This window comes from Pimephales promelas, chromosome 3 (assembly GCF_988280905.1).
Source record: "Pimephales promelas chromosome 3, fPimPro1.hap1.1, whole genome shotgun sequence".
Lineage (NCBI taxonomy): Eukaryota > Metazoa > Chordata > Actinopteri > Cypriniformes > Leuciscidae > Pimephales > Pimephales promelas.
This window is the reverse complement of record NC_142771.1, coordinates 16,129,898-16,141,609: the sequence shown is the minus strand read 5'-3', so window position 1 is coordinate 16,141,609 and position 11,712 is coordinate 16,129,898. Positions and strand designations below refer to the sequence as shown.

Genomic DNA, 11,712 nt, shown 5'->3' with positions numbered 1-11,712 from the left:
ATAACTCTTTTTCTCATTTTTTTAAATAAAACATGCCGTTAAAACAGTTTTATAGTAAAATAGAATTTTATATAACATTTTCAATTTTACAATATTTTAAAATATAATTTCTTCCTGTGATGTCAAAGCTGAATTTTCAGCATCATTGCTCCAGTCTTCAGTGTCACATGATCCTTCAGAAATCATTCTTATGATGATTTGCTGCTTAATATTTGTAGAAATTTTGATGCATTGTCCCTCAAAATAACAGCATTTATTTGAAGTAAAAATCTATTGTAATATTATAAATGTCTTAACTGTTACTTTTGAACAATTTAATGTAACCTTACTGCATTAAAGTATTAATATCTTTCCAAAAAAAAACAACAACATACTTTTGCACTATGTTATATATCAGCTGTTAGAGTCATAAATGTACCGAGTCACAAATAATTCACAATAACACTGTAATACAGTTTCTCTCCATTTTATTTAATTTTCTTGCCATCCTTTGCTCTCTATTGCAGTACAGAGACCAGAGGCACAACTCTTACAGAACAAATGATACAAAGTGCTGTTTGGTAAAAATAATAATCACCAGGAAATTAAGACGCATCACATGCAAAGTACTAGGCCAAGCTGAACTCCACAAGCAGATCTACTTTGGGTTCGGTGCTGCTTTCATATCATTCGCTAGGTAAGTGTCTACATCACACAGGTTGACACAGGTGTTCCGGTTTTTATGCAAGCAAAAATAAATGCTTCAATACACATGATCTATTGAGTTTTGGCATTTCATAGCAGAGACATAGCCTATTTTATATTTTGTTCCATCAGATGTCTCTCCAAGCACAAAGTATGATCTTAAAATATTACATAAATAGTTTTGGTTACATCTGTACAATCAATACAAAAATACGAAAATGTCTCTATGAAGTCTGTTTTATTATCATCTTGTATATCTTTTGCACACAATGTCCTTCGGTTCATTCAAACACTCTTTTTAACCCATACATCCTCATACAATATAGACAAGAGGGGTAACATCCTTCAATTTCTGTTTTCCTAAACTTTTTAAATGATTCTACAGAAATAAGGAGGTCTGTATGGGCAGCTTCAATACAATAAAAAAATCACATCTACTCTTTGTTTAGCCATTTTAAAGGAGTTTAAATATATCTTTTGATTCACTTCTGGTTTCAGCAGTGTGTAATAACCCGTTTCAATTATTTCTATAGCATCAGATTTCTATAAGCGACCCTTGAAAGAGTGTGAAAAAAAGCAATGTATGCTACATCACCAACAAATAAAACGCCATACATAACATTTCTCCAGTAGCACTGCTTGTCGTACAGGTAATCTACATATTTTATTGGCACAAACTAACCAGAAAAAATATTGTTTTGCAATTGATTTTGAATAATGGACAGAAATCATCTTTTGTTGTGTTTATGAACAAATCAAGGAAATACTGAACTATGTTCCACATAAAAAAACAACAACTGGGGAACATAAAAAAATTGATGCATCACTGTAACATGCCAAATTACCTCCATGAAATCTCAATGCATTTTGTGCATTAACGGACACATATGAGATGACTGTGCCTGAATTTATAAGAATATCACATATAGACGATATAATCTTCACACCAATTCACTGTGAATCAGGAAAGACAAAAACACCTAAATGATTTGTGATAGGCCATATATAAAATATGACTAACAGATGAGTTTGTTGTACCTGAAAATAAATGATGATGGTATAATTAAAAAACAATTGAGGTTACCAACTACTCAGAACACAAATGAAAACATAGCCATTATTTTGGTTTGTGTATCAACTCAAACAAACAGTGGTAGTGTATGTGTGGAGGAGTTGTTAAACAGTTCTCAAAAGGCTTTCTGGGTCGGACAACGCGCAGTAGAGCGTGTATCCCAGTTCGTCTATTTCCTGTGGCGTTAGCTCACAGAACAGATTGACTTTGAGATTTAGGATGCAGGGTAGCCTCCCAGCCTCTAGGTGTCCCACTAGTGCACGAAGCACCTGCATGAAACGGTCGGCGAGTGCTTCTTGAGTCCAATCGCCCTCCTGTTCGCTCAGGAGAAGGATTGCATTAGTGAGCTGGCTTGCGTTTAATCGTGCTAGCGCTGGATTCAGTTTACACACGGCTTTAACAACTTTAAGACATGCGCAACGGCACCCGCCATCTTCCTGATCAAGGGCACGTAACTTTGATGTTTCCGCCACGCGAAAACTTTGCCTCCACAGGTTCTCGTGCCGTTCGGCAGCCAAACGATGTGGTTTGGCGATCAGTGAGACGCCGTCCTCCATAACGAGCAACGGGAGGAAGTCCACGTAAAGACAGCGGTCCGTTTCATATTGCACTTCTAACGTAAGCGTTTCCGATGGGACCACGGGTCGAATGACGTAATCTAAAACGCTACCGATGGCGGGCCAGTTGATGGATCCAGCGACGAGCTTCTCGAAAACTTCGAGAACACTCTTTGGGGAAAGGTAACCACCCACAATACAACGGTCCCAGTAACTGCTTCCACGTGGGAAGTACTCAAGGTTTTCCCGACGAACCAGCCAGAAGCCAGGAACGTTCATGATGGTGTCCTCACCAGGAATGGAGGACCATAGATTCTTCTCAAGGATCATGGGTACCATCAGCTGGGCGTGATCAGCAGTCACCACCTAATAATTAATAATATATATTTTTACAAAAAAAAAAACAAAAAAAAACATTGATATTAAATGTTTCCTGAGCATCTTGAGCAATCATTTTGTTCAAATAATTTCTGAAGGATCACGTGACACCGAAGACTGAAGTAATAATGCTAAAAATTCAGCTTTCCATCACAGGAATAAAATACATTTTAAAGTATATTCAAATTTTTAGTATATTAATTTTTGTCTGTAAAAAAAACATTAAAAAAGCCTTACCAACCCCAAACTTTTGAATGGTAGAGTATATTGAAGGCCATGTTTTCCCTATATTCCTGCTTATCATTATGGAACAGAATTATAGGGTCTTTTGCACTGCGTAGTTATAGGAACTAGCCACCAGGGCGGTTCCTCGAGATCTAAATGTAAGGCCCTTTTCCTGGTTGCACCAGTAGGAACCCTGAAGTGATGTAAGCCACGCTTACATGATCATGTTTAAATACATAATCATGTTTCGCTTGGTCCCCACCAAAGTTTCGTTGGATTTTCTCCTTAGTGTAAAGGTTGAAAGGTCTATTTAATTTTCCGTGTTCGTAGAGTTAGTTTTTGGAGTAAATATATAGGCTAAAACAGCTTTTTTTTAAATGGTGGGTGCTGGTTTTTCACGTACATTCGGCCAATCAGCGTACACTTAACGTCACTGGTAGTTCCTATTTTAACCCTATTCTGATGTAAGATCTAATTTAATTCCCCCAAAAGGCATTCCTAGAATAAACTAAAATTGTTCCCAGTTCCTGCAGTGTGAACTAGCCCAAAAGGCGGTACTTCTGCCATTAGTTCTAGGAACTATGAAAAGGTTCCTCTGGTGCGAAAGCCCCTTATAACACTCACCTGGAGGTCGTCATACAGACTGCCGCTTAGGTACATTTCTCGTAGGGGCATATCAGGCAGTTTGGCGTGGAGGAAGAATCGAAGCTCCGCACAGATATCCAACGCGGCACGACGAGCTACGGCCTGCTCTTCTGAGGGGATCGCTACTCGCTCATTAAAGAAGGCCCAGAGGTGTTCCTGCAGTGAGAGACGGATCCGTGCTCTCTGGAGTTCAGCCTTACCAGAGCCGCCACCACCGCGGCCCATAACACGATGTAAAGAATCTAAAAAAGCAGAAGAAAACACAACGCCACTGATCATATTTAAACATTCAAAAGGTCAACACGTGGTAGAGTGATTCTACTTTATCACAACACACAGCCTAAAACAACACAATCTTTAGTTTTCCAGACACCGATTGATACTGGGCTTGGACTACGAGGGAGGAGAGATAGCACAGGACGATGAACTAGTCATTCAACAATGAGAGAGGAAGAGATTCTGAATAATCTGAAGATTGAAGGTAGATTCTGAATATTTCCAATGCTTACTTTGATAATTTCTTCAGACAACTCATCAACTACTCAAAATGATTAAATCACAACCCTAATGCCCAGGCTACAGAATCCTACAGTGTGTTGGTTAAGGAAGGGTTAAAATACCCACTGAGCAAGTAGAGAAGACACTCCGTTATGTACAAGCCTGGTAAACAATAAGCATACAGTTTAGGATAGGACAAACAAAGGATAAACCATGTCCATGGTGGCCCAGGCTTAGTAAATAAACAAATTAAATTAATTCAAATTGATAATGAAAATCAAAAAACAAATATGACCTTTCCTCAAATCTATGAAAATAGATATGAAAAAAGGGAATTGATAAGCACATGTTGTCTCATGGCCTAAGCATTCAAAAGCACAGAATGGTGTGTCTGCAAGGCACCAGAGATACATTACCTGGCTTGAAGGAGCTGGAGGAGGTAGGGAGCGTCTGTAGAGAGCGGCTGACGTTCTGTTTCATGTCACGGTTCAGTGTCCGTTGTGACGACCCCATCCAGCTCGGCTCCTCCCAGCTTCTCCGTCCTGACGGGTCGGCTTTAGTGGGACTGGATGGAGCACTGAGAGCTCGATCATACATCTGAGACAAACCAAATTCAATTATAAACCAAATGGCCCCTTATGGCCATTTTTGGCAACCTTTGAACACTGCACAAATTCATATGGTTAAACATTTGCTACACATTCAATTCTGTTGTTTTAAACAGCATGCCACTCACATAACGGTTTGTTTAGTTTTGGCTCGCAGCTATTGGTTCCAATTACACAACGTTATATATGCAATTTTATTAAAGTTACCCCACACTGGACTCAAACCCACAATCTCTGGGTCAGGTGTCTGTTGCTTATCTCATTGCGCCACTGGGAATACGTGTTTTCACACAGATGGCAAAGTTCTATAGTTCAAGTGAGAATCGGCTCAAAATCAAGATTTGTAAACTTGTAAATGCACCGCATGTTATTTTCAGGTAGGTTCAAACACAGGTAGGGTCCTTCAATAACAAACTCTTTGCAAAGCTGAATTACATTGCGAGAGATTCATAAAACAATAAGACACTGAAATGTGATGCTCAAAGTGTTTAAGACCAAATGAAATGACCAAGGACAGGGTTAATAAACATTATCTGCTCTTCCCTCTTTTTGCTGCTTGCTTAGTGTTTAATAAAAGCTCTTTCAGAAAGACTGGAAGATAAAGTACAGTTTATATAGTACCATTACATCAGGGGGAGATTACAGGGAATGTGATTCCTTAGGACAGAAGTGCAGCATCACATCATGTTCCTCTACTCACTCTTTTGACCGCCAGTGTGGCGATCCCGAGCATGGCTGCTCCCCCGACTCCCAGCACCAGCTTTGCATTAGAGAGCACAAAGTCGATCGCTGTGCCAAGCCCATTGTCGTCTTTCTTCCCCTTCCGATCCCCGTTCACTCCTGCCATCGATCTTTTCCCTCCCTGAGATGGAGCAAGAGAACAGGAAAAGAAGAGACAAGAAATTGATTTTTTCATCAACTAAAAGTTGCTGAGCTTATATGCAGTTTACCTAGTGATGACATCACATGAATCACAATGTCACATGACATCATGTCAACCAATAGCTTGTGTTGTTATTGGTCAAAAGTTTAGACAGAGAAATGGTGGGGCTCAACAATAAAGAATGCCTGATGGCCCGGGGTCAGTGTGAAAGACAATAGGGGCGGATTCGTAATCATGAAATGTAAAATATATTAAGAAAAGCTAGAAAACTGGGAGCACATCAATATAGATACAGTCGGTTGGTCTGGGAACGCCCCCGGGAACGCCCCGTCACGTGGTGTGAATTTAGCCCGTGGGGGAAAACATTGCCTTGGCGCTCATTGAAATACATGGGACAATCATGCCGAAGAGTTGCTGTGTCGTTTTCTGTACCACCAATAAACTAACAAATTATAAATTGAAGTTCTACAGCCTTTCTTACATACATACAGAACCGGATAGGAGGACAAAATGGCAAAATTAATCATATCTTATTAGATTACTGTGTGAGTAGAGGTCCGTGTGATATAGTAGTAGATGTTTAACTCGTATTAGGCAGTGGGCCAGATTTGTCTGACTTTACATCCCTTACGAAAAAGAACTATAGTAATCCTATGGCTATTAGTATTCTATAGTAGTGTATAATACTTCTGTGATGTTCTTTAATACCTCTATACTTCTAGGCTATGTCCCAAAATACTATAGTATTCATATAGTATTCACGTTACTATAATATTTTGTCCTAAAATACTACAAGATTCCTTTAGTTGTTTTTCATAAGGGATGTCTCAGTCACATTAGCGTTATTAGCTGAAGGTTATCAGACTGCAGTCTGTGAGAATTCGGATAACTGTCAGCAAAGTCCCTCTGCAACTTCGTAGCTACTACTACTGATCACCGTTTTACAAAAGGATTAATAGTTTGGAGTGAAGCATACGTACAATTGGTAAGTGACATGGTTTTATGGACTTATAGTAACTTATACGCAAGTTGATTGAGTAATAGGCTTGTGTTGCAGCTTCCGCGATGTCTAGAGATTCAACCAGATAACAATAGTCTGGAAACGACACCTCCGGCCATTTGGTTGGGTCATTGACCCAGTTTTTAATTAAATAAGGGCAATCATAACCTATTACAGTTAATTTTGCAATGTACCGTTGCCGGTCGGCAGGCATAAATGACTCGCAATATGACATTTTTGTCATTCACATACATAGGATGGTCGCGCTGCTTTCCCCCATGCCGACCACGCCCCCCAACTATGACGCGTTGCCGACTGTATCTATACAGTATATCAGTGCATGAGGCAGCCAAATATTCCTGTGTCCTTAATGTTAATCAAACAACAAAAAGACAAAGAAATCACTTAACGCTCCTGACAATCACTTTTGTAGCTTTAATAAGGATTGATATTTAAGTTATACAGTGAAGACTATCCAGTGTTATTTTACATTTAATTTCTGTAGTATTTCTAACATGAATATTACACTCCTGAAAATCTTAAAGCACTGTTAACGGTATTTGTTTAAACAAAAGTTTAGATGTGTTAAAAACAATGAAAGCAATAACTATTTTTATTTACTGGCATTTTAGTATTTTTATACTATTATAGTTTGTTAAACTGTCCCTATTATGCTATTGTAAAGGCTTTGGAGTCTCCTACAATAGGTTTACATGTATCAAAATAAAAAACGTGAGATAGCCGGAAACATACACAACATAAAACTACGTATTTTGAACTCCCGGTACAAAATATATACCTCAATAATTATTCATACCTACAGGTTGTGATTTTGTGGATTTAAATATTTCTTTTTATGTTCATTTATTTGTATTTGAGCTTTAATTTATTTCCAGTGAGAAAGTTTAGTGCATCAATTTAATTTGATTTAGGTGCCAACTCCCAGGGCAATATTCATATTTTGTTTAAGCTTTATTTCAATCAACAGAATTGTTTTTTTTAACACTTTTAGTAAATGATAACAACCGTGGTTTAGACATACACGCACCTCCCGAACTGTAAGCTGCCTGCAATGTTTCAAATGCAGAAATGCTCATCTTACCAGCTAGCAGTCAGACTGTCTGGTGCTGATGGGTCACTTCTACACCAAGCCGCCCAGCCTGCTGTTGAGGAAGAACTGTCCTCTCTTCAGCGCGTCCTCCCTCTCTGCTGGGCCGCTGAGGGTCTGACAGCGGCGGAACTCTCGGGTCACTGCGCGCCGGTAGTAGTCGCGGTCGGTGTACTGTAGGTGTTGACCTGCACGGAGCAGCGCTCGGTACAGCTGCAGGACAGCACTGCGGGACCAGCCGCCCATCAGGGAGGGTTCAGAGCGGGCAGAGACCGACGTCTCACACGCACCTGGAAGATGGACACTTCAGTGTTAAATGGATTAAAAGCAGTGTTAAAATCAGTGTTAAATGGAAGTTGCATTAGTCTTTCTTTACTTCTCGAACAGGAAAACCTGTAGAGCTGGGCTTAATTGGATGGTTGAACTTTTGGTGCATTCAAATCCTGCTGGGAAGCTTGTATTTATGATGGCAGCTTCGTTCAAGTCACTTTCATCGGAGTAAGATAGCAGTGTATTTTCTCTTAATTACACAAAAAGTTCTAGAAAATGAAGAACAAATAAATGTGCATTCGGTGTGCTTTGCTTTTTTATGTTTTTGATTAAACTTTATCTCTACAAATTACATTGTTATGTTATAATACCATCGTGGTCTGTGAAGACAAATAGCTTACTTCGCTGTCGATAGAAAAGCCTGACAATAGGGGCTTTCAAGAAAAAGTGTTAATGTGCGTTCAACTCGTAAATACGATCTTTACGAGATTACTTGAATGCACCATTTGCTATTGCTGTGATGATGTCATCATGACAGTTTTCCCCTTACACCAGTAAACACATCATCAGAGAATTTAAGATGTTGCTGCAAAAGGTAGTGAAAGTGATTTTGATTAAAAAATAAGGGCACATGAATTTAATAAAATAATGATGTGCACGGATAAGTAAGTCATAATAACTACAATGTTCCATAAAAAAATTTCAATTCAATTTCATGGTGACTTTAAAACCACCTTTTGAATGGATGACAACAGGACCTTGAACACACAAGTACTGTGGTAACTGCGGTCATAATGCAAATATTTCTTCAATAAACAGCTGACACAACCAAACCGCATTCAAATCACAACAATTAAGCGCTCTTTCTTTCATTCATTCATTCAAAACAAATAAAAGCAGAGTAGCAGACCAATGCTGTCACGTGCGTTTTCTGTTAGTTATATGACCCTGTAATGAACTGTGCAGTGTCTGAGCACTAGTTATCATAATTAATGTTGAGGATTTTTAAAATACATGCCGGATTTATAAATGCTTTGATTGATACCCGAGTAAGCTGACTAAACCATCGCATTTATAAATACTACAATTTCCAGTGCAATGAAGCCTGTTCCACACATATTTAGGTATATTATTAGGAAAAAATATAAATAACCTTTTGAATAGTATTAACACGCTCTATGGCAAGCAGTTCTGGAGAATGTGTATGAAAATGAGACGTTTGCAAGCACAGCTGCAGTTATTTTGCATGCTACCGTTAGCTAGCCTTATCTCCAGTGACCTTCTTTAACTGTGAAAATATGTCTATAAGCTCAACCTCCGAGTTCTCAAATGTTTAAAAAACTCATATTCGGAGCCAATGGAAACTTTTACTCACGTTTGAATTAGACAGAAATGAATGTTTAGCTTGGCAAGGGTGGGGGAGACCAGACAGCCTTCGGTAAAGGGTCGACCAATGCCGCTCCGGAAGAAGAATATAATTGACTACTTCCGGGGTTATTGGAACAAGTTTGTAAATGGGCCGTGGCTCAAAAAACAGCCACAAGTGTGCTGCTGACTATTTAGTTAGTATTACCAGTATATTTCTGGCGTTTTTTCAATGCATCAGGGTTTATAAAATGATACTTCTTTGAAATGCCTTTAAAATGCCTTTAATGGCTTTTATTGGACCTCTTTCCAGACTTTATGAACCTCTACTATGAAAATAGTAATTATAGATATTGTATAATGTTAGAACTCATTATATAAAGAAATCATATAATATAGATATTATAATGTTAAATTATAGATATTATATACTACATTAATCTACTATATTTAATGATGAATATAATATATAATAATGCAATGGAGGAATATGTGAGTCCTGATAATGCCATTATGTTAACCAGTAAAAAGTGGCCTACATTATTTTTGATAATGTTTAGATTTTTAAAAAATTTAGTCAGTGCATGCATATTCATCTAAAAAAATCTGTATTTTCAGCTTTATAATCATAAATTTAAATTTAAATGTATTCTCAGGTCACCATTTTCCTGTGCATTGGGTTACCTGCATTAAGTCCAAGTCCATTTACATCCACAATGTAATATCAAATTTAGCTTTTACTTTTTAGAAAAATATTTGTGATATTTACCTTTTTTTACTTTTTTCACACATCAAATCTTATATTTTGTCTTTGAGCATGATTGTTTGAAACCATAACTTTTGATAAAACTTAAGGTCAGAATCATTCTTTCTTGATCGGATATACATATATATATATATATATATATATATAATGTAAAATGCTGTTTTGAATAAAGAATCTAATATGTACTGAAATTATGAAATTGTTATTATACAGTTATTGTTATTAATTGTGTATTATACAGACACCACATTTTACCCATATTAAAAATAAATAAATAAAATACAAGTAATAAAAAATAGTGAAAGTGTGTTTTAAGAATCATAACAATTCACAGGGCCAAAAGTGAAACACCCAGGAACCCAATCAAGAAACATTTATACAGGAAGTTATACATCATACGTATCATACACTTTTTCAAGGTCTGTCTGATCAGGACATGTTCAGCCTGAATGTCACAGTTAAACATTGTTCATAATCTGGATATCTGATAACAAAGAGCACCTGAAATTTCACTAAAAATAATTTGCCCTTTCTCACGTGAGACACAAGATATCTCACTCAATACATTCTTTGTTTAGCTTACGGGAAACAAAAATCATCACCACACAGCACATCACATGATATTTTTTAGGTGTCCATGTCTATTAAGGAACTCCTCATCCTTCTTCTACCATCTGATGTCTTTAAATGAGATAATGAAACTTCAATGTCCTTTACATACAACCATGATTACAGAGAGAACAAGTTATCCAAATGTCTAGATTATTGTCATATACTAAAACTTATGGATACGATTATAAAGCAATACTGAGCTACTTCAACTTCAAGTCTAATCACATTTTGCAGGTTATTCTGAATGACTGAAGGATGTGAATGCAGAAAGAACATTAGACTTCAGATGAATAATCTAACAGAGTGAAAGATAGAACAAGACTATCGGTTCCATTTAATTTGTTTCATTTCCTCTGTTTATAAAGCACTTTTAAACGACTTTTAACTCAAAGTGCTCAACAATCATAAAAAGCATAACAAACAATATATCACCACACAACAAATCAATACCCCTGTACAATAGCGGTATAAATATGTTTTTCAGAGCATACCAATAAGGATCAAATGCAGCTTCCACACAGAAAATCTAGAAAGGTCAATTTGTGTAGACTTAGACTATTAATATTTAGACTAAAATAACTGAGTTGTGCAAGAGTTTAGAATAAAAATGTAGTATCAAAAATGTTGTTCATTTGTAGAAACAATAAATAAGGCTTATACTCTTAAAGAAAAGGAATGTCAGTGTGACCGTCTTACTGTTATACTGCACGTCTATTGGGAGATAGGAAATTAAATTCCTTAATTGGAATCACTAGGTTCAGATTACAGTCCTCTTCTTGTTTGTTCACTGCAACAAAAGGTTGTTGCACTCTAGCTCTCATCGCATTGACTAGACGACATATACTTTGGAAGTCTTTACTGCTCTGAGGTGAGTTGAATGCTTATATATATTTTTTTGTTTTGTTTTTAGCTTAATGTTTCTTTTCTGACATTAAAATACAAAAGTTTGTTGAAAAACTTTAAATAACTTTGTACTTAAAATCAGAAAGAGGCATTAAAATCAAGTAGTCAAGTTTTCACTGAATTAATGTCAACCAAACT

At 37.1% G+C, this 11,712-nt stretch overlaps 2 protein-coding genes across 2 annotated transcripts; both read right to left on the bottom strand.

Annotated features, from left to right (window-relative positions):
- Positions 1-1,715: 1,715 nt before the first annotated feature.
- On the bottom strand, positions 1,716-5,514 carry mief1 (mitochondrial elongation factor 1). The gene is made up of 4 exons (XM_039650855.2): positions 5,368-5,514; positions 4,476-4,656; positions 3,541-3,803; positions 1,716-2,679 (listed from the first exon to the last, which is right to left on the bottom strand). Exons 1-4 carry the CDS (start codon positions 5,512-5,514, stop codon positions 1,861-1,863), a joined length of 1,410 nt encoding a protein of 469 aa, XP_039506789.1. The 3' UTR covers positions 1,716-1,860.
- A 2,177-nt stretch (positions 5,515-7,691) lies between these two features.
- On the bottom strand, positions 7,692-7,904 carry LOC148981992 (mitochondrial ribosome and complex I assembly factor AltMIEF1-like). The gene has a single exon (XM_089128345.1). The coding sequence runs from the start codon at positions 7,902-7,904 to the stop codon at positions 7,692-7,694; it is 213 nt and encodes a 70-aa protein (XP_088984471.1).
- Between the last annotated feature and the right edge of the window lie 3,808 nt (positions 7,905-11,712).

Bases quoted from the DNA above. Each gene is read 5' to 3' on its own strand.
- mief1 (XM_039650855.2), bottom strand. From the start codon at position 5,514: ATGGCAGGAGTGAACGGGGATCGGAAGGGGAAGAAAGACGACAATGGG. The intron at 4,657-5,367 runs GTGAGTAGAGGA...GGTTTGTCTCAG, and splicing joins CCACACTGGCGGTCAAAAGA to ATGTATGATCGAGCTCTCAG. The intron at 2,680-3,540 runs GTGAGTGTTATA...ATTAATTATTAG, and splicing joins GTCTGTATGACGACCTCCAG to GTGGTGACTGCTGATCACGC.
- LOC148981992 (XM_089128345.1), bottom strand. From the start codon at position 7,904: ATGGGCGGCTGGTCCCGCAGTGCTGTCCTGCAGCTGTACCGAGCGCTG.